The sequence below is a fragment of the Embiotoca jacksoni genome, unplaced genomic scaffold (assembly GCF_022577435.1).
Source record: "Embiotoca jacksoni isolate LCO1_2020_lvr unplaced genomic scaffold, fEmbJac1.0.p SCAF_13, whole genome shotgun sequence".
NCBI lineage: Eukaryota > Metazoa > Chordata > Actinopteri > Embiotocidae > Embiotoca > Embiotoca jacksoni.
The window spans coordinates 16,301,168-16,324,839 of record NW_027185263.1 but is presented as its reverse complement, the minus strand read 5'-3'; the positions used below and the strand labels follow the sequence as shown (position 1 = coordinate 16,324,839).

Below are 23,672 nucleotides of genomic sequence, written 5' to 3'. Positions count from 1 at the left end.
TTTTGTTCCCATGAGTGTTAATAATATTCTTTCAAACAACAGAATCAGGAAATTGTCTTCTTCTCAGAAGAATCTGTAAAATCTGTGATGACTTTTTAATTTTGTTTTGTTTTGTTTTCTAATTTCCTGCATTTACCCATAAAATATTTTCACTGTTCTTCTCTTAAAATTCTCTTCACTGTTTGTACATAGTGTACATATTTCTACATGCTCTCACTCGGCTGTAATTCATTCTCATGGCAGCCTGATGTTGGCATGATCCAGTGCTTGAGAGATTAGATCAGAACTCCAGGCCTGCACTTTCTCCACTGGCTTGGCGCCACCGGTCCACAAGCTTCACCGCTAATTCCCCAGATGGAGCGCCTGCCCGCCAATATCCCAAACAATGCCACTTTCACCAATAAAACCCTTCACATCGCATGTAAATGTCAAACTTTGCATCTAATGCTTGGTGTAGAGGAGAGAGCTCTTAAGTGGGAATGAGAGTGCACGTAGACGCTCGCCTCAAACTTTACAACCCCTCAGCACCCGCAGCTTTACAGGAACGGCGGGCTAATGCGTGCACCCCTCTGCAGCTCCTCGGCTTCAAAGAAGCGAAGAGCTGCCAGGAACAAACAACTTCGTCACCTCTTTCTCTTTTTTGCACCTAATGCCCAACTTCTCTGGCTCCCATTATCTCTGGGAAGCTGTTCAGGATGATCGGGTTACAACGCACTGAGGACCGGTAACAGTGAGGCTCAACCTGGAGTACAAACCAATAAACGCAAGCGCCAGCGCCAAGCAGCGGGACTCTGTGGTATGATGGGAGGAAGTGGATTGGAAGGAGCTGAGGCGGTGTCCCTCTGCTGGGACATTACCAGATATATTTTACATGGCTCTTGAGCAATAATAAGATCTATATGTAGAGGACAGGACAGCGAGGAGAACATGCAACCCCTCTGCAGACAGAACACTGTGAGGAGGACCGTCAGTACAGCACAGTGTGGTGATGTGGGCGGTGACCTCTGAAGTCGGGCGGTGACCTCTGAAGTCAGGCGGTGACCTCTGAAGTCAGACATTCCCAAACTTTTCAGACCATGTCGCACGATGTACCGACCTAAAAGTACCACTTTAGACAGAGACATGCATGTTTATTTTATCAAATAAAATCCACTGATTTTACCATGCAATATCCTCAGAAAGGCTAAATGACAACAACAGAAGGCTGCTGGTTCAAAAGAAAACATTTAATAATCAGAGGACTCACAAAAATCACTCAAATGCAGCATCTGTTTGCAGCTGGCATCTCTCTCTCGACTGTGTAGTCTGAAACTGTGTCCAGCTAACGTTAGTATTTAAGTTTTATTATCTGAAATATTTAAATGAAACAACTGTTTTTTATTTTGATGTATTTTAAGAAAAATGAAAATGACATCACACATTACAGTATAACTGGTTTCCATGTGTTTTGGAGGAGAGTGTAACCAGGTAGTTTTCTGTACCCACAATTACTGGAACAGATGTCCCCTAAACTCCGCACATGCAACTTATCTCGAGACACGACAATTTACAGATGTTCCTCTGCTGTCTCACATGCCATCAGTAGATGCTAGTTTGCTGGCTGCACAGAGAGAAACCTCCTGTTACTGCAGCGCTCACAACTCAGACAGTTTTACGTCCAGAAATTTGTTTAAAAACTGTGAAATAAGTTCTGATGGAAGATTAAAGCTACATAAGTTGAAACTGAAGGATTTGAAAGTCAGTAGAGGCTTCATATATTAATTGCTGTGGCTCACTGACACCAATGAGAGTCACTGTAATGTGGTAAAAAGTGTGTAGGTATTTGGTGTTGAAGGAAAAGGCTTTTTTTGATTATAAATACCACCGAACCATTTCAGCTGGTGCCATAAAAGTATTGAAGTTCGGCACTCTGCCCTTGTTATGATTAAATAAAATGAAAGGCCAATTGCTTTGTACCACCAGGTAGAACTTTGCGCTCCACAGTTTGGGAATCACTAACTGAAGTGACTGTCTGTGTGGATCACTCTAAAACAGGGAGACTCCGAGGCTCTTTTAGACAAAACTGAAACAACTGTGACTTCAGATGCTAATTTGCGATGGAGAAATGTAGGGTTTAATGACGAGGAATGTAAGTCACACTAAATCCAAACTATCTTTAAATCATGTCTGTGTGTTCAAATGTATTTGGTCAGCAGTTACAGAAAATGTATTTGAAGGTACTTTAATGGCCTCAGTGAGCTGCGTGTCACATCCTCTGCTAACACTGACGGCTGACCGGCTTTACAGACGATCCAACTTCCTGTCGTTTTTAAAGCACCTGTCCCTTTCACCTCACACTTTGAAAACCTCTGCCCTGTGAAAAACAACCAGACATGTCAAACTGGAGCCCTGAGAAACTCATCACCTGCAGAGTGATCCCGTTTCCTCAACGGTGCGACCGGCTAAATGACTACTGGTGGGTGGATGAAAGACAACAACTTCTCCCCCTGATAAGAGAAGAAATGGTGCGCCCCGGGGGAGGCCGGGACGGGGTACACGAGGGCCGGATCACCAGATGAAAGCATTGCCGGAGTTGGGTGAGATGATGCATCTCTGCTACACACAGCGCCGCGGCTGTAAACAGTTACATAACCGGTCCTCTGAAGACAAGTACCGCAAGCTATACAGCCGACACATAAGGGTCACCCGGGAGAACTTACAGAGCGTGAGAGGCAGAGGCCAGATTAAATACCTGGAGAGTGTTTGCACTTTCCACTCATCAGCAGTTCAGGACACGGTGTCCTGTTCTAGCAAGACTGAGCACAATCCTGGCAGCTAGAGGTTTGTGAGGAATCTCAGCGATGGAAGAATACCAGGAACTCAGAAAACCTGAAAAAAAACATACATCTCACTACTGCAGCTTAAATCTAGTGTCACTGTTTGACAGTAAAAATAGCCTCATCGAGTTTGCTTAACCTGAAGACAATCAATGGATACAAAGCAAAAATATAAGTGACAACATGCCGAAAACATCTCACACTGGAGGCAGCGCTTTGCTCTTGAGCTGATGCGGATCAATTTACCAAACCGACTTCTCAGAGACGTTTAAGAATCCATTTGTGTTGCCGGTTTGAGAGACAAGAGGAGAGTAACCCCGACTCTGTTGCCATTTAATGGAGGATTAGCAACGTGACGTCACAGGTTATCTGCTCGGGGACGTCAGTCGGCTGCAGGGCAGCAAATAAATGTGGACGAGCGACTCAATCAAGCTAACATGAGGGCTTTACTCTTGTGCTTTTCTTTCATTGTGTCCATAGGTGTGTGCATGTACATCGGACACAGTACGCACCTCCCATGAAGATATATTATCACTCACAGAAAAGACTCTATCACAACTCCAACAGGCTTCCTTGGTCACTATCAAAGTAAAATCCACGACCCTCATTGCGACATCTTCCGATGACAGAGGTGATCGACTTTCTCATCAGTAACAAAGTGAAGTAACAGCAGCGGGTAAAAAAAAAAGAAGAAAACTTCCAGCCCAATGTGACCATTTATGGTCAGTCAGTATTCCACAAGCTTGTTAAATAAATCAGAGGGTCTCCAGAGAGGGAAGCAAAACACTGAAGGCCCCTTCTAAAACTCAGCTTCACTTGAAGGCAAACCGCTCAGGTCCGAGTGGAAGTCTCTTCAGGAATGCACTCTGGCTACCGCATCCATATGATATCATCTGCCTGCTTAATGTGATGAAACACAAGTCCTGAACCATTCATTAACATCCTGCAGTCACAGAAAAAAAGCTCTTCAAACCAATTCACAAGCAGACAGAACAGAAATCTTCCAGGTTCACGGATCGCATGTCATTTACAGACTGAAGATGGTGTAGATATCGATATATCACATATTAATAGGCCACTATGGACTGCTTCATGTTGACAGTATCAGCAGCCAAAGTCACTTCTGCACTGGAAAGATATATTTTGGGGTTTCTGAAGCACAACCCTGCTCTGCCAGCGTCTGTGATGTCTCTGATGATCCTTTGTCGATTAAGTGTTGACAGTTTCTCTACCAACACTTCATCATCTATAGAACATATGCACAGTATTCCCACCCTGTCAGAGTCTGGAAGAGGACATGCCATTCTCCGTTTCTCCCCTCCTCTTCCCTCCTCTTCCCTCACAGCGAGCCAGCGAACATTTGGCGTATTTATTTGTGGTTTTTTTGTTTTCTTCTGGCTGATGTTGGCTGGATGTGGATGTTCCCAGCAGCAGCAGTATTTGTCAGTGACAGGCAGTCGTACCAGTAAGGATGGGTCCCACTGTCACGATATCATGATACGGCACAATGCTGAATTATTGATGAATGCATTTTTTCTGTCACCTTTGAAATGATAAGATGGTTCCTTTTAACTAAGAAAAGGGGATTTAATAGTATGCGACTGTCTTTGTGGTTCTGTGTGAAAACCAGAAGTTAAACCGGTAATAAAATATATTGTCTCTGACAACTACACTAAGAACTGCTGAAATAAAACGTGGACTATCCTTTTTCTACACACACAGAAACAAATGGTTGCACACATAGTTACATGCATGCACGCAATTATTTTTTCATCCACTCGAGGTTTCTCTGATCTAAAGTTGATAAACCCGTCGAGGTTTCAGTCTTAAAGTTGAGCCCGACTAATATTTTGTCCGGTTGATAAATTGGCCTAGCGCACCTATATCGGTAATCGGTATGAGTATAAATGTTGGCTGATATGCATCGATGTGAATTTGTTTTTACAGAACTGAATGTAGAAAACATTACATCCATTACATTTGTCTGTCACAAGCATCAAAAGGATCATTAAAAAAAAATATTTGCATTAAAGAATATCAGACTGATATATCGATATCGGACGATTTTGTTTTCTTACTTCCTAATATCAGTATAGGCCCGGGACATCCAGTATCACCCGGGCTCTCCTTGTAAGTTTAACTATTGATAGCCGGGAAAAGACTACCAACAGTTATGATTAAGATTTTAATTGACATATTTAATTTGTTTTTAAGAAAGAGTCAAGCTGATGATGCGACACATGATGCCATATAAAGATGCGTATGTGCTGCTCCCTCATCCATTGCTTTCCAGAGGAAATCAAAAGCAACACTGGAGGACACAAATCATCAAACTGAATAAGAACAGCATGGAAAGTGGTGGTGACAAACAGGAAATGTTACAACAAACATGTCGTGGGCGTTTTAATTTCTTTTCCCATTCAAAGCCTGTTTGAAAGATAAACATCAGGAAACTTGGGTCGGAGTAAAAGCAACACTGAAGAACAGAAGATTTATAAGATGTTTTTGAGATGCAGCCTGTCCTTTAAAATACAACATTATAGATGTGATTCATGCGTGTCCCACTTTCTTGATATCAAAGACAGGAGATTTGTATTCCCACTGCAACTTATCACTGGTACCACAAATGTTACGCTATGTGCTGCAGCCATAAACAAATCTGGAAATGCTGATTTATATCTTCTGTTAAGTTTGGAGCGTATCAGCAGCAGGTTCAGAAATAAGCTGCTACAAGCTCACCTCTGGCACCGACATGGGCCACTTGAGAAAAATATGAGGACATAAATTGATGATAAGAGCATGAAAAACCCCTCAGAGTTGACCCAAATTCCTGATGTGAAGCTCTATCGATTGCAGGGCAGCAGGAGAAGAAACTGCAGCCGCAGCAATTTGACTGAATTGCAGGAAGCTGACAGGAGTCAAGCGTCACTTGACCAAACAGAGAAGTTCTGGAAAAATGGAAACGTGACACCTCCGCAGGCTGTTCTGCAAAACTTGAACAATGAGCAGCATTTCGCCTCAATACCAAGAAACCACATATTCCACTGTGTAGACAGGATCTAGTTAACAAGACGCTGAAAGGGGAGTTTTATAGAAAGATTTCTCACAACAAGACAGGGGAAACCCCCCTTAAATAAACTCTCCTTCAGACTATTAATCCAACCAGCATCATTAGAGGCCACTGCGACAAAACCGCCCCATTGTGTGGAGAGGCTAGACAGCTAATTAAAATGAGTCACATGTTGGAAAATCTCCCCGAGAGGACACAGACGTCCCTCTTTGTGTACGTGGTCTATTTATATGACGGCCTTACCTGGACCTGCCCTTTGCCCATGATCTTGTCCACGATCTCGTTGTCGTCCTTGTTGAGCATGCTTTTGTCGTAACACTTCTCGTAGCACAAGATCCGCAGGTACTGGGAGCCCTCCAGCTCGATCTCAAACTCCTGAACGACGACACAACAAAGGGAAAATCAAATATCTGCCTTAACATAGAAGAACAAAACGGTGTGTTGTGAAAGAAGACGACGCCTCGGTGACTGACTTCGTTCCACTGAGGCTCCGTGGTGTCTCTGAAGACTCGGGTCTTGGCCTTGCTGACAAAGTATCCGTACGAGTCCACTTCAAGAGTGCAGTATAAATCTGAAAGGAAACAGAAGGCAGACAGGTGTGTCAGATAAAGATGTAAGCTTGGATGGTCGAATGAAATCTGAAACATTTTAGAGGACTAAAATGCATAGAATAAACTATTAGATTTCTTCAAAGCTCTCATGATGCATCTGTATAATTGAGTATAAAAGAGAAGGCTCAGCTCTCAGCTACATTTCAGAGTTGCTGCCCCCTTATGAGGCTGAGCGAAGCCTCAGCTCCTCAGGCAGGACTCTGCTGGCTCTCCTCAGTCCCGGCATGAGCTCTACAACTACAACTAAAACGTATTAATGTCAAAGAGTGTTTTATTAAAACATATTTTTATTAAATTACATTTTTCTCTTGTAGTAAAATCAGAGCCTTTAAAGCAGACTTTTAATAGGTGATGATGTCACTGCATGGAGATCATTTCTTTTTATTTACAGACTAACAATATTTCTTGTTAAGGAGTCTCTCTACACTGCAGTCAGGTTTCAGTGTCAGTGATATGCATGTTCAGCTGCCACCAGCTATTTTCATTTCTGAATAATCTACAAATTAGTTGTTGGGTCTTAAAAATAAAGTCAGTAAATAGCAAAGAAAGCTATTTCTAGAGCTCTTAGTCATGATTTTAAAATGTCGTATTCTCCAAGCAACAGCCAAATATCCAAAGATATTCAGTTTAGAGGACTGAATATTAAGAAGCTGTAAACAGTGAGGCTGGAGTTAGTGGTGCTGAATGCAACATTTCATTGTTACTGTCACCATATGAATATCAAAGTTCAGCAGCAGCCACCATCATACGAGAAGAATATAAATATAAACAGTGTATCATTGAAACTAAATCCATTTAAAGCAAAAAAAAAAAAAAAAAAAAAAAATCAAAGAATAATATTTTTTTTCAATATGGCAGTGAGAGAGTGAAGTGAAACCGCTCCTCCATTTGTCAATACGTTAGTTTGTCAGCTCACAGACATCAATCTTATTTCGTTGTGCACAATCAGCAACACCATCCCCTCCCCCCCTCCACACACACACACACACACACACACACACACACACACACACACACACATACACACACTCTTTTAACATCCTCACACCACAGCCGTCGCTCCGCAGGGATTGTCTCAAGCTCGCCTCTTACACGGAGCAAATAAGTCTGTTAATGTGTTTCTTTAAATGGCGCTGAAGTCATTCCTGCAGACCGCACTACCGTCTGTAGTGCGTCCTCGGACCGGATCCCTCCGGTTGACCTCCATCTGACAGCATGATGGATGGCCGTGTGGTTCGACTTTTCACTAGGACAGTCACGAGGATCGGGAGCCGTGAGTGGCTGGTTGAATCTCACATACGTACAAATACTCACTTGACAAAGACTAATGCATCAATATTATCATTATCATTATCATCATCATCATCACTAGAATTAAAGGAGAGATACCAAACATACAACCCAGTATCACGCCATGGTGTGTAATACTGTGTCAGTGTCACGCTTCGCCTCGTCCAGGCGTGAAAAATAAGGAGCCTGAGGTTTTAGCACCAAGACAACTGATCTAGGAAAAGATCAGGATTTGGAGTAAAATTTAAATTTTTCCTTAAGTAACAGTATCCGGTACCCTCCAGTGGACTGACGGGTGTATTACCGAAGTGAGCTATGACTGACTGGAGCAAACATTTGATGTGTCTCAACTGCCCTACTTACATACTTAGACTCACTATTTTGAGTGGATACGTGCGTTCACACTGACGGAGTATGGAAACATGCAGTGCACTACAAGTACCCGGTTGGTGCACTCAAAACGTCCAAAAACTAATTACAAAAAACTGGACCCTTTTTACACTGAACAGTCACCATCTTGGCTACGTGGAGGAGAGGGAGGAACCACCATTGTAATGACTTTTAAATGAAGGAATCTAATGGAGCTGCAGCCGTCGCAGAACACTTTACAAAAGTGCCTATTTTTCACTAAGTACCACCACGCTGCTCAGAGGAATCGTGTGTTTATTGAGTGTGTTAACCACACGGCATGAAAACACATTAATTTCTGGGTCAAATGATTAAAGCTGCAGATATGTTGGTGAGTGATGCATTCAAATGCTGCAGTTATTTTCGGTAAGTACAAACCGGCAGTGTGCGATTCGAGACAACACAACCCTGTCAACATTTAACTACTCCACAAGTAAGAGTGCTAACATATAAGAGGACTACTAAGAGAAATATGTCATTTGGAACAGGGCCATTCACACATGCATTCATATAACTAAGAGGACTATACAGTCTGGTGGCATTACATCTGGTTCCAGTCCTTCTCTGTTTGTTTTCTCAGCATCCTGAAAGGTTCGGGCATAATTAGTCCCAATGAGGAAGAGATTAGCGATGGCGGTATGAGGGAAGTTCAGTGAAGTGACCATCTGGGGGTTATTTAGAAAGTGAAGCAGTTATTGTATGCTTCCTGCTTCATACGGAAGCATAACAGCTCATGGCCTTCACCTCTGGTTTGACATCCGCCTTCTTGAAAATACATAAAGTCCATATCAGAGTGTCTCAGTGAAGAGTTAGCTTGTAAAAACTGAAGCACTTCTTTATGACAACAATAAACAGCTGTTGGTTGTCGTGAATTTAGAAAAAAAACCAAGAGAGGGAATGTGTTTGAGACACTAATGTGATTTAATCCTCTCTTTTCCATCTGACTGGGGAGAAGAGGAGAGTGTATTCATATTCCTGAGCAGCTCTCAGTTTTCTCTGGAAGTTGATTTCCTCGCCATCTGAAATGGGTTTATGTGCCCAGACCTAAAATCCAAACAAGGCCAGAGAGAGGATATTTAGAGAGGTCTTTTTGTGTCCTCGCAGTCGATCCAGGAGGGCTTTGAGAAGTAGGACAGACAAAAAAAAAGAGGCCTGGAACTCCATGAGTTTTCATTTTCCTGGCAAGTCACCATCAGGCTCTGAGTATGAGGGGGATAAATCGGTCAGCATGGGGTCTCTGACCCCTAAATGCAGGGGTTAATAAATACCATCCTTTTCCATCTCAATTAGCCGAGGACTGCAGTCCTGGTGGTGTGTGTGTGTGTGTGTGTGTTCTTATACAGGAGGCTAATCTTTGCCCGGGGCCGTGCCCAATGCTGGGTCAAACTGTGGGTTCACAGAATTAGGAGACAAGTGATAATCAGTTAAACTAATCCGAGTCTGTGCAGTTACAGTTCGCAGCCACCATCTTTTTCTTTTTTGCTAGAAGGCTTAAGGAGAAAAGAAAAAAAAAAAAGTTTAGGGAACAAACTAAATAAACAGGGAACAGGCAAAATCTGTTTTCATCCACAAGGAGAAACTAATAAAAGCAGGGCAGACAATGCATGAGAATACATGCAGCCATGGCTGGGTTGGATTACAGTGAACACTGTAACATGTTCACTTTGCTTCGCTTTGCTTTAAATTTGTATGGGAACAGTGGCGAGTGACAAGCATAAAAAACCCTGCTACTGCAGAAATCGTAACTTTCTTTTGTTGTGTAGAAACTGTTCACGTCTGTTTTGGTAACAGATGTAGGTTTCTCTCAGTTTGAACGGTGTCTTGTCATCTATTGCATCTATTGTCTTCAAAACCAACTAGCTCACCGAAGGATAATATTGTGATTCCTAAACACCTAATAGTGACTTTTAGTGTCGTTATGGCGACTAAATTATTAAATGATCAATTTTAAGGTACCAGGATCGTGTTCAGCTAACAGTTGGGTTTCAGCTAGCATCTTAGCATTTGCTCTTTTTTCTTTTTTGCTTTGGATAAAAGCGTCAGCTAAATTAAATGTAATGTAATCTGGATCTGGATCTTTACACACTGTTCCTGTGTAGCAGAGGCAACTGCAGTTTCACAGCACTGTAACTGTTATATAGGAGGAATAATGCACGTTCGCTGTCACTCACACATCCACATTAATACATGAAGAATAAAGTGACATGGCATGTTTCTATTGGGTCATGATTTCCACAGTTTTTTCTCTAACAGAGTTTTAGGGAGATGCTCGACTCTCAGCTTCTTCCTCTGTGACCCAGTTTGACTAACTTCGCCCTGGGCTGAATTTTAAAGCCCTTTCCCACGGGAGGAGATTGTTGTGACATAAATAACAGCTCCAATAAGATCTTCCATTACATGCTTATGCGAATTTTTTTAATCGGAGAAAGGAGCAAAAAAGAGGCTATTGTTGAAGATGTTGAATCTGCTTGACAGTCTGAGACACTGAATAATGACTGCTATTTGTAGTCATTACACATTTCCATTCTGATATCATTATAAAGAGCACATGCCTCGACAGAAACAACATGCGCACACACACACGCTATTATGCAAAAGAGCAGCAAATGACTTCATAAATCAGCTTTCAGTGAGGAATATCTTAGAGAGACGGTGAACGAGCCTCGAACAAACACAGACTGACTTACACAACAATAACACCAACATGGCTGCACAACATCTGCATAAAAAGGAAGGTACATTTAGAGAAAGCTGGAGGAAAATTATTAACATTACAATTGTGGTTTTATCAGGAGATTTACAGGAAGAAGAAAAGTCTTGAACACAATGTCTCCTATCAACTCTACTATCACTGGCAAAACATCAGAATGTGGGAATGTGAACAATTCTGCCAGTGGACAGGTGTAATAAGCAGCATGTCAAAATATGCTGTTACACCACGAGTTAGTCAAATTAAACCTGACAATGCGAGCAGGCCTGAAGTGACTGCTCTAAACATGTAATACGAGACAATGTGAATAGCTTATCAGAATTTAACTAAAGTACAGGAAGTGGATGATGGTAAAAAGATAAAGTACTGTTCGCCTGATAATATTATATCAGTAATATCTTTTACATTTATATAAAACATTTTACATATCATGTAAATGATGAACAGATGTCTTGGCAAATAAGTGTTGCTCATTTTAGTGACTGCACCGACTCGCACACACACACGTATAAACCTTCATCTACCACTTTATCTATCTGAATATACAGTAATTTAATGCAGCATATTTTAAATCATTTTTAACTGCCTCTTTTGCTGGATTCAATGGAGGAAGATTTGTGTGTTGGTGTTTCGGCGCAAGCAAATATCCTGGCTCCGCCCACCTATTGCTAACAGCTTCACTCTTCACTGTGATTATAGTCTGGAAATACTGTTTGCATGAAGGTTGGCTCAGCCATTTTGAGGTGTGGACCAATCAATGCCACGACATCAAAGTCGAGCATTAGTACCTAAATGTAGTTCCAATGGTGGCTGCAGTAAAGCGAGATGATGATACAACAACGCAAGCAAATATTGAGGAATTGAAGCCGGAGGCTGCAAAGTGTGCAACGGTCATTTACTGACATGGCGTTGCACTCTGCTCACCTTGAAGGAGGGTCTCTGTTGTTTACAGCTCGGTCAGTTTCGCCGCGCAACATGCGTCATATGGAGGTCACTGCCGATTGGTTAAGGGCTGCTCCAATTGTTCCAAAATGAACCCTGAGGTCTACACCCATTAGGTCTTGAGACGATCCCCAATGGAGAGTCACCAGACCCAAATATTTACCAAGTGAGTTTGTGTGTGGTAATACGAGATGAGCACGGAAACCCAGAACTTACAAAAGATTGCGACACAGGACTTTAAACCTGTGCATTCTCTGCATATGCACATCGAGGGATGTGTGCAAATGCCATCTCAGACTAAAAGAGATTTACTGTACTGTATGTGCTTTGAGACGCCACAACTCAAATAATTACATGTTAACCTTTGGCCCCATTCGGAGAGACATTTTATTGCTTTTTAACAAACTGTGACATCAGCTTTATGTATGATTTGCTTCTTTGTCCATCTAACAGATTATCTGACATAATACAGACAAATGGCTCTCTCATGACATCACCATAAACGATCCTCATCATGATCCTGATCACCGGAGGGAAGCCTAACACCACCAACACATCCTCTACCGTGCAGAGTGCCCCACCCCGGTGCTGCACGCTCCACCGGACACACTGACGTCCAACCTCATCAGTGGAACTACCCAACTTCCCTCCACATGCACATGAACACACACTTTCTTCATGTTGAAACCCCTCAGCTCTCCGCGCTCCATCAAGGATCAAACGGGCTTTCAGAGGAGAGAGCTTTCCGATCCATTAACCGGGGAAATTCTAGCGGGCCAGCTTTCCCTTACAGTACTGACGGCTGTCATGGTAACTGAGGAAATCGTATTTCTGCCTCTCTGTCTCTTCTTCTGATATTTGATATTTGGTGCTTGTGCAACACAGGGCACAAAGTGTGCCCGGAGCAGCAGCTGTCCACCGCTGACACATCTGAAACAGCTTCAGTGGCTTCTGCCAACATCACACAGAACTTTCTCTGCACACAAAGGAACATTTGTGCAAGGTAGGCAATATCGGAGTGTATGAACAACGACAACTGGTATTATATTTGCCAGCGGTTCCGTTTCGAAGCTGCTGTGCAGAATTTTGGAGGGTCTTTCTTTTTATGTGCATGGAGGGTTCTTGTGTCTCTTGTGATGTCTGCTAAATGAAAACAACCACAGGAATCTCCGCTGTTCCTCCAAGATGTTCTCCTTCTCTCTCTCACTCTCTCTCTCCTGCCCTCCGTCCTGCTCTTTTCCACCATCCGTCCATCTCTACATCAGCCACGTCTTGATGGAAACTGCATGTGCAGGCAGCAGTGATTGACTCCATCATGTGTTTTGCTGGCGTAAACGTGTGAGAGGATGCTGAGCCAGAGTGTGTGTGTACAAGTGCGGTAAGAAGAATGCTGTTTCTGGCTAACTTACTGGCTGACTCCGTGAACCCTTTGGCAGAGTGGACGATCACATGCAGAAAGCCGTACAGGCCAGGAGTCTCCTCATCTGGAAAACAAGCACACACAGAGCGGTTAGTCCAGTGCCAAGTGAAAATACGGTGACATACTGTTTAAAGTGGACCTACGATGCTAATTTTCAGTTTGTTTATATACATATATACATTCTGGGGCTATAGTAGAGTAGCTTTCCATGATTCATTGTTGAAAAAAAAAACATTTATCTTCCCGGGGCCCTTTATGCAGCCTCTCAGTTTATCCTAAAAGAAGCTGCTCTAGTTCTTGTCTCTTTAAGGCCCTCCTACCAAGAAGCCCACTGTCTTCTGATTGGCCAACTTCCAGGAAGCCTGCCGAGCATGTGAACCTGCCTCGTTCTTTATGTGGATAAAGAATAACTACTAAACCTACAATTTAACAGAATGTATGATTGAAAATGGCAACTTTTCTAATCCATGCATACGTGTTCGAGGCAAAATCAGATGTGTAATAACGAGCGTGGACAGCACGAACATCCGCAGTAACAGAGATGAGTGCAGAGTGTATCTGTTTGGTAAATATTACACTCATTACCTTCTTATGTTGGATATATCCATGGATTTAGTCGTTCAATCACAAGCCATATATCTTTTTTTTTTTTTCCATATAAGGCCCTGTTGATAGCTAGGTGTACAAGGGAAGGTGCTAACATAGCTAGTAAAAGGTTGCTGCCACCAAATGACTAAGTTATAGCATCTCCCTGCACTGAAGGGCTGTACTTCATTTCCTGCAGCAGACGACCTTATAAAGAAATCTGTGACGAGCTGATGCGAGTTCGTGGTGAACCGAGCGCTGCGCCTGTTGATTTTATTTCAATTGCATTTCTGCTGCAGCTCATGTGCATCTCAGATGTTTTTGCATCATCCAGTCAGTTGTAGACTGAACTGTAAAAAATTGGTTTTGATCATTTCTATTTTGGAATATTCTGGCACAGATCAGTAGTTGCTGCAAAATTCTCTCTCTGACAACTGAGTGAGACTTTCTGCAGGTCTCTGCCTCAGCTGCACCAAACAGTGTAATGACCACCTATAATAACACTCAAGAACTGTTTAGTCTCATCACTGACAGCTGTAGAAGTATTTTCTAATTGTTTCAGATCCTCTGATGCCGCCACTGACACTAAACATCTTCCTGTTGTGCCTGCTGACTTTTAACAGTAGGACTTTAAGTTTTCCTCTTTACTTTTTGAGTGGCAGTTTTGTGGATGAACCTTTCCCACACTTGAAGCAGTGCACAAGGGGCCTTGTATGGAAAGCTTGGGGGTGTAGATTAGGCAATTGGCACATGTCACAAATGAACACCTACTCATGAACGGGTGTCATTCATCAAGCTGTGAAGTTTGAGAGTTCTAAATGGAAACACTTTTATAATCAAGACTCAAAAAAAGTGAGTGACTTTTAGCATTATAATATGAAGATGGTATCGCTTGGTGTTTATTGTTTTTCACTTTTTAACTCTTAACAGCTACAACCACTCAACATAAAAGTGCAGAGTGGGACAGACTTGAATCATGGAGGCTGTTTCTTCTCTATAACTCTATAAATAAAATGCCTCAGAAAGCACAACTATCTGAGGATGAGTGAAACGCAGTTATTACAACCTTTTGTCAGACCGCTATCAGACCGCACATCAACAAGCAGTCTCCTGCCATAACAACTGAGCTGGAGGTTTGTGGGTGAACTGTTTTTGGGTGGCCTGATACCACCCTACACCCCCTTGTCCCCCCGTCCCACCAACAGACACATGAAGAGGATACAGTCTTTGCTTTGGTCCGGGCCTGTGAAGCCTGGCTGTTACCTGGTAAATAAACTGTGATGGAGGGCAGCAGGGCTGCTGTGAGCTCCACTGTAAGCGGCTGAGAGGAGAGCAGGCAGCCCTCTGGGTTAACCATGTGTGTTTTATGTAAGTAACAGGGGAGTTTCACATGGCGACGGTTCAAAGGTTCAACTTCGAGGTGGCCTGAATGCTGCTTTTAGAGTGAAACTGAGATCTCTGTCTTTCAAATATAACCTCACTTTTACATCAAATTGTGGACATTTTTGATAATGATTCAATCAAAGGAGTTAAATGACAGTGTGAGTGTTCAAGGGTGTTTGTCATATCATTCACCCATCCTCTTAGTTATGAGAAATATTCCTCCACCACCTGGTTTCCATTTAAACCCCTACTGCACTTCTTGCATCACACGTCACTGAGGTGTGTTTATGTTTGTTTTAAATGAGGAGTGGGTCAAAAGTCTCAGACAAGACGGGGGGCCTAAAACACAGGGATGACACCTCCCAGGAAAAAGAGGGAATGTCAACAAACTAGATAGCAAAAAAAACCTCCTACAGTCCCCCGAAACATCTGACATTGTTCAACAAACTGCTTCAATGATGAGCCGCAGTGAGACAAATATGCTGTTGTTTGAAAGTAAATAGACTGGACTATTGTTTTATTGGTGTATTAATAGTGAAACAAAATGTTTCCCAATCTTCTGTTCTAAAATAATATAGTGAGGGACCACCACTAAGGAATCGTACATTTTAGAGGTGTCTGTTTCTGATTTCCTGTATTATTTTTCTTTTCATTTTCACAGGTTTTTACTTTGCAAAAGTGATAAAATGATGGGTCACACCTACAGCTGGGTTTGTGCTGGAAAAAAATACCTTGTATACCGTAGATGTGATGTGACGACACTTAAGAAGATTCTTCTGATTCGAGGAATATGTGAATTGTTTTCTCTGATAGGCACTGATGTAGGAGGTGGATGTGACTAAGTGTAATAATGTTTGTATGCACTGTCATGTCAGACAGTCATATTAAGCCATTTTATCCTGTTAAAAGCTGGTTGATTTAAACTGTGTGGTCTACTTGAGTGCGCGACCATGTTTTTGAACTTCTTATCTGAAACATAAAGATGTAATCAAAGTGTAAACTGATGAAAAACTTTGAATAACTAAAGGAAGAAGGAGATTAGCAGGAGCATGGATAGAAACCTTGGATGAACAAGGGGATTTGTATTTGTATTTGTAGTCTTGATATCAATAAGAAGATATTTTTGTGGTTTTAAGAACCATGAACACGTCGATATAGTTTTCCTCGTGCTCTACCAAGAACAGGCTGTTTTGTGTGTGTGTTTAAGGTGCATTGATATCAACGACTCTCCTCTGGTTGGCTGACTCTTTTCTGAGTGACTTACACTCAGGCCAACCACATGTTTTCTTCGGTCTTTGCTAGCTCTGAGGGAATGACAGCTTGGTGTTTTCTTTGGCATATAAGGGCGGCCAGCGGGCTGTGCTGAGGGTGAACATGATATGATATCAGCATGAGTTTGTGACATCACAAACTTACCAAAGTCTAAACAGTTCAGGAGACTAATAAAAACTGTGAGCATTTATCTGTGGGCTTTTAATGTTTAGACACTTTCAAAGTCTTTATACAGCAACTAGACCGGCTTTATAATAAAAAAAAGAAAAAAAGAAATGAAAATCCAAATTTATAAAAAAAAATATGGGACCTTTAACATTTAGATGACATTCAGGAAGTTCAAAGCAGGGAACACTTGTTCTTCTGACTTCTTGTTCAGGACACAAAATCAAAACCTAAAATCACAAAGCGATCACCACTTTAAAGGTATTAGATGTCAAAATAATGGCTCACATAGAGATTCCATTATGTCAGGAACAAACACGGATCTTTTTTCTGTATGAAGCGGAAAACTTGAAGACAATGTGCCTTTCAGTGTGTCGGTCAGGTCTGTGGTTGTGCATGTGTATTGTGTGTACATGAGACCCTTGTGCCATTTGAGAAGCTCAGAGTGGTTCGGACAGATGGCTTTAATGTCCCCCCCAGCCTCTGAACGCGGCTGCAACGTGGAGATCTGGAGCAAAAACAAACATATAGAAGCTGAGAGCTCACCGCCGACACACTGCGTGGCACTGACGGTTACGAGCTCAATGAGAAACATATTGTAACCCAGATTCATCTCCTGCAAGGCCCCTCTCCCTCATCTATGGCTTCTTTTTGTGCTGCGAGTGGAATAGGCACATTTGTGTGGATTTAAACTCAAAGCATAGAGAAGAGGAAGGAGCAGCCGGTGACTGTGTGTTGATGATGCAAGGTATTCAAACTCGAGAATAAAAAAAAGGAGTGTTTCCTACCGTCCTTGTTACTGGTGACAGGAATGTTGTGGACAGTTCGGAGTTTGAAACAGGAGCTGGTCAGGACCTGGAGCTCGACAGAACTTAACATACACGTCTGGAGGTCTGGAAACAAAACAAAAGCACATGCTACAGTCAAACTTTCCCTTCTCTGCGGTGCATCAAGTAAAAAGTGGTTTGAAACTACTTCAGGACAAAAGGAAACTGTGTTTTTTGAGGAAGTAAGCGGCCACTGAAGGAGTTCTTTACGAGGCCGGTGTTACCTTTCTTCTGGAGTTTCTGGATGCTTTCTTTCCACTCTGACCTCTCGTAGTCAGAGGAGAGGAGGAACAAGTAGCTCTGGATATACACAGAGAAATACACGGTTAGCAAACACATCAAGGACGTTGCTTCTTCACTGCAATCATTATTTAAAAGGCTAAAAATGAAAAATCACATGAAGTGTTATGATGTGAAATGACTGATATTTCAGGGATCTAAATCTAATCTGCCACTGAGGAGTCTTTGGAAGGTGCATGTCTCCCTCTAGTGGTGGCACTTGAGCGCTGGAGTGACGTGCCTGCAGCTGGTGAGAGGATGGATGGATGGATGAGTGGATGAAGTACCTTTCCGTGTTTGTTGTGGATACGGAAGGGGATGGTGGGGGAGTGCAGGAGCAGCCAGGACTCCTGCTCGTTCATCTTCTTCCTCAGACGGTCCACGCGGCTCTGACCCTTTGGTGCTTTCTACACAAACACACAGAGAAACGTATATCAAATTAGTCATTTAAGTGATGTAAAGTAGAGTGAAACACAGAGCGTTGCTGTAATGGTATATGAAACCCAGGTTTTTAGAGTGTGAGGAAGAGCTGAAGGGCAGATGTGAATCCATCTCTGAGTCATAACTCGACTCAGATCTTAACACGTACACATGATGCACTTATTTTTAGATTCAGTGAGACGTACCAGGTGAGGAGGAGGTGCAGGAGATCTTACACTGACTGAGAGACAGTCACAGTGCTTCTGTTTCACATTATTGGAAATCGAATGACATTGGGGTTTGTTTTGATTGTATTTGTTTTATTTAGCAGACAATGAATAGAAGTAGAACCTTGATTAACTGAGAATAAAAGTATCTACAGGTAGTTTCAGTTGCATTTTCACATAAACATACAGAATGAAGCAAACCTTTGCATGATATCTAATATTATGGGATAGCAAAGCTGCTCTTACCTCATAATATGAGGCACATTTAATTTTAATTTGATGTCTTTTGGAGCAAATAAAGGAAGTTGAAGCAGGTTATCATCACCCATTAAACAATAGAATAAGAAAAAGACCTGGAAGAGAAGTAAAAAAATGAGCCACGAGCCACGAGGGAGAAGTTTGGCTTCAGGGCTTTCCCAGACAGGGTTACGGTTACGGAACAAGCTAGAAAGCCATGAAGGCAAACTTCTTCATCATGGGGAGAGGAGGAGACAAGGAGGCCAAATCAAATTATTGTTGTGGAGTGTTTTTGGTGTTGACTGGATGTACTTCACACAACATATTATAAACTATTAATTCAAAAATTAATTAACTCACACTGTTAATTAAAGTTGTATTAACACCCTGTCAATCATTAGTGTTGTCACGTTCTAATCAGCCAATTGTCGGCTTTCTGAACTTTTTTCTATTTTGAGAGCGCCGTGCTGTGAGAGTCTTTATATGTAATTCAAGGATCTCTTCTCACTTCTTGTCAGTGTTGGAGCAAAACAAATGCACACACAGTCTCAGCCCTCACCAGGAAGCTGTGAGTCAGAGCCTGCCGGGCAACAATCGGCTTGATCTCTCGCAGCGCCAGACCTCCTGTGACTCCAAATACCAGCCGTGGTCACTCGCTGTGGCCCGGGTGGGCGAGTTTAACGCCGTGAGAGGGGAATAACAGGAACTCTCTGCTCCCAAAGCTTGAAGCGCGTCTCAGCCAGGGGTGTGTGTGTGTGTGTGTGTGTGGAGGGAGGGGGGGGGGGGGGTGTTAACTGAGCATACTTGTAACTGTTGGAAGCTCATAACATCTTTTACTTCAGCCTGACTGTCAGCGCGGCTTACGGATACACATGACAGGCTCGACATTTCCACCACTGATACAAACCACAGTAACTGAAACACTGTGGGAGCAGAAAGAAGGAATTTTATTTATTATATTTAAAGTAAGTTTTTAATTTGAGCTTTGTGTGTTTCCCCAGTTTAAATATCAATATTAAACATGTCTGAACTTCACTTCTGCCTGTTTTTATGCACTCACAAAAGCAGGAGTGTCCCTCCATGCCGCCTGAGACAGAGGAAAGTGTGGGTTAAAGGAAGGTTCAGTGGTTCCAGTAAGGAATCACACACAGCAGGGAGTCTTCCATGGAAGTCTGCGTACGCTCTGATAAATAAATAAATGGCTGTCAAAGTTTCACTCACAACTTCCCGTCTGATTCACTTGTATGTGTTTATGTTTCTTATAACAATAGGAACCCTGCTGGTGATTAAAACTGAGAAAGTTGGAAAAGTTGGAAAGTTGGAAAGTCCCTCTCAGAGGACGAGGCTCATTTTAAAATAATTAACTTTCCCTTATCATGTGGATCTTGGCACCAAATGCTGCATGTTTATTTATTCATATGCTGTGTTACACAGATAAATACGGAGTAGATTTTACTCCGCAAGTGTTTCTTCATGGGCTCCAAACCCTGCACTTAAAGCAGCTTCGGTCCAGTCGCCGAGTTAAAATCACAATGACTGATGAAACCACTCTAAGTAACAGGAATACATCGGATTTGGTTCTGCATGGTGGGAAAAAGAGAAACAGCAGGATTACCTTCTCTTTCTGTATCTCACTCTTTAAGACAGAGATTTTGATCTTCATCTCCTCGATCTCGTGCTCGGGCAGGACTTGGATGCTCGGGCAGGAGTCGGACTCGTCCAGGGTTTGGAAAGTTAAATCCGCCAGGGGGGTGTACCACTTGCACTCGTACTGCTGATGGCGGCTGCAGACGGAAGGAAGAAGGTGACATTTAAATTAGTCCAAAAGCTGCATAAGAAATTTTGTTTTATAAATCACTACAAAACTTAGAAGACAAACAAGCACAAAATGTTCAGCCTATTCATGTCGTCTCAAAGTTATATTGATGAAATGATGCATGCAGAGAGCTCCTTCCAGCAGGCCTGTGGTGACTAATGTGCATCCTCACTAATGAGGCTGTAATTAGCATTTCTGAGTGCAGCACAGTCACCTCATTAACAGTGTCGTACCTTCATCAGACAGCTAATCTAAGCACCTTAATGATGAGACACATCCATACTGGAAAATCATATGTAACATGTGACCAGTTAGTAAAATCCAGTTTAAAGTTGTTAAAAATACATCTGTAACTATAATAAAAATATTAAAACACTCACAGGTACTTTTGCTTGTATAATAAATACTTTTATTTTGATACTTCAGTACTTTTACTAGCAACTAAACTAAAGGACTCTTTTTCACCCAAGACTGAACAGGTTTGTTCAGCCACACTAAAAAACAACTGTTATCATGTGGGGTTTAGTTTTGGGGCTCCGACTCAAAGTTTATTCAGTGATGTTTTCAGCACGTGAGAGACGAGCTTTTCATTTTCTCATTCAATTCACCCCCCTCCCCCTCTTCCCTTCTGCTTTATCGCCAAGCCCTTGTCTCAGTGCTCCTGGGTCTTTCGGGAAATGTCTTTGTTCATTCAGCTTTGTTCAAACACAACCTTGCAGATATTGCACATAGACACAAACAGAAGGGTGGGGCTGCGTTTGATACATGATGGAGAAGAATATGAATAAATCACCATATCTAAACTCCCAGCTCTTTAATACCAAAGCAGCAAGGGGTGGAATATATATATATTAAGGAAATATCCAGGATGTGGAGCATGTCACTGTAAATATGACTAATTCCAAAGTGATAGAATAGAGATGATCAGCTGGGATTAGAGATCCTCGCTGACTTAACACAAGGTGATTGACTTTCTGGATGGTTGCTTCGCTCTGTGTGTGAGCGTAGCCTGTAGGCGGCACGCTGAGATAACAGCCCAGACCATAATAGTCCAATTATGCTATGGAAACGTTATGTGTTCCTCCAAAGTGAGGGGTGGCCGCTAATGACACGGACAAACGGTGAATGTCAACAGAAATAAGAAGCGATCAGGTTAACGGCGGCTGGCAGGCAGACGAGTCGAGCAAAATGTGTAAATGTGACACTAATGACATGCGTCAAAGATTTAGATGTAGCATGACTGAAAAACAAAAACTCAATCACTCTGTGTCTGTTCTCTCTCCTTCCTTTGCCGCCAGCTCCAATAAATTGCTTCCTGAGACATAAACCCTCTGCTTATGCTTACTCATTTCTTGTGATTAACACCTTCGGCCTCGCTCTGCGTTCAGCATGTTGATTTGTTACTCTGCTTCACTCTTCAAAACACCAGCGGAGAAATGCCTGCTCGTCTTTCTCTTTCTTACTGAGGCTTCAAAAACTCAAGAGGCAGGATCAGAGAGAGTAACAGGATCTTTTGTGTCATTCTGTCTCTTTCACAGCCTGAGGTTGACGTGCTGAAGTGGAGGGCAAAATGAATGACAGGTAGGTAGAAAGAGTGGATATTTCACAGGTACACTCAGGTCACTCTGCAGTAACTCCACTCCCAGTTTGTTTTTTTCTCTCTCCGTCAGAGGAAGGACAGAAAAAAGGTGTGCTGGACTCACCCCACAGCCGTCTTCTTCATCTTGGCACAGAGCAGCAGATCGGTGAAAAGGAAGACATGCCGGAGCTTCCTGGAGCTTTCCGACACCTCCACCAGAAAGCCATCCTTCACCAGCTGACGGGCCTGAGAGAGAGTACCTGATGTTAGTTCCTGCTGTACCAGCACAAACACACACAATGCTGGTAAACCTGACTCAAAAATGCCGAATTGAGTTTTGACCACCAGAGAAAAAACAGTGGGGAAAATTGTACTTGTTTTCAAGTTGATCTCTGACTTGTTCGCTTTGTTTCTTTTTAATGCAAACATAAGACAGTTTTGGAGCATATTTCTTTCCCCGGAATCAAAAAACAAGTTTGTAAGTAAAAACATTTGAACTGACATTAAAATCATATAAATTGCATACAAATGATCCCGTATGGTTTTGTTGGTTTTGGTCACAGACTTGATTGTGAATACGGCCGAGTGTTTCCAGTAGGAGGGAGGGAATGTGTGTGTGCGTGTGGTGGACTGAAGTCAAACCCACCAATAGAAACACTCGTCTCCTCCATCAGTGTAGATATCATACATCCAATTCAACGTGCAAGCAAATGTTTTTACTTCAAACTGAAGAGGTCGGATTCATAATCAAAACCTTTTGTGCCACAAAGAAGAGGTTTTGTAAACAAATTCTTAAGTGTGACCAAACCCAACAAAACCATTAGGAATAACTGGTTTGCAACCAATAAGAATGTATTGTCAAGTCATATGCTTTTACTTAAAAACAAAATTTATGACTGCAGTGTGAGAAATATTCGCTCAAAACTGTCTTTTATGCGACACAAAGAGAGCGTAGAGAGTTCAACCCTTATGAACACTGGCTGTCTTCCTATATGTGGAGTTTCTTTTCTCCATCCAGGGACCTTGCACCCAACGGCACAGCTTCTCACTTCAAAGTCAAAGAGAATAATCAATTCATTAGGCTGTAGTTTCTGCTGTGACCAGCTGAAATCGAAGCGCGCGGGGTAAAGACAACAATGGCGTCAACCGCTGTTATATTTGTTGCAGTGTGTGGAGGCTCTTAGTAGGTTGTTGAACACACACACACACACACACACACACACACACACACACACACACACACACACACACACACACACACCTCTCCTTTGGGTGTAGTGACGGCGGTTCTGCGAGGGTCGATCTCCTCATTGATGGAGGAGAGGAAGTTCTGAGATATCCGCAGAGCGTCCTGCAGCAGAGGGAAGTCCGGGTGGTCCTTCGGAGTGTGTTTCAGCAAGTCCTGAGCAAGCAACAAAACAACAACATCGCTGGGATTCAACTCGCTTTCTAATAAATATGTATCCAAGCATTAGCAGAGGTTCAGATTTAATTTGATATTCCACATACGCAGCTTTCTTATTAAACAACAAAGGAATCTCTAAAATCTCATTTCCTTGTTTTTGTTGAAGCTGTTTTTCGTCTGTGTTGCACGGTGATGAAGAGGGCAGCTGAC

General features: G+C 42.4%; 1 protein-coding gene across 3 annotated transcripts in view; it reads right to left on the bottom strand.

Annotated features, from left to right (window-relative positions):
• The window catches only part of abr (ABR activator of RhoGEF and GTPase), a 138,914-nt gene that overhangs the window by 36,710 nt on the left and 78,532 nt on the right, over window positions 1-23,672 (bottom strand). For all 3 annotated transcript variants that reach the window (XM_069146921.1, XM_069146922.1, XM_069146923.1), the window contains 9 exons: window positions 23,319-23,459; window positions 22,182-22,303; window positions 20,278-20,446; window positions 18,066-18,185; window positions 17,724-17,799; window positions 17,461-17,565; window positions 13,257-13,331; window positions 6,360-6,457; window positions 6,130-6,261 (listed from right to left, as the gene is read on the bottom strand). In XM_069146921.1, the coding sequence (XP_069003022.1) occupies window positions 6,130-6,261; window positions 6,360-6,457; window positions 13,257-13,331; window positions 17,461-17,565; window positions 17,724-17,799; window positions 18,066-18,185; window positions 20,278-20,446; window positions 22,182-22,303; window positions 23,319-23,459 (1,038 nt within the window). The remainder of the gene's footprint in view (window positions 1-6,129; window positions 6,262-6,359; window positions 6,458-13,256; window positions 13,332-17,460; window positions 17,566-17,723; window positions 17,800-18,065; window positions 18,186-20,277; window positions 20,447-22,181; window positions 22,304-23,318; window positions 23,460-23,672) is intronic.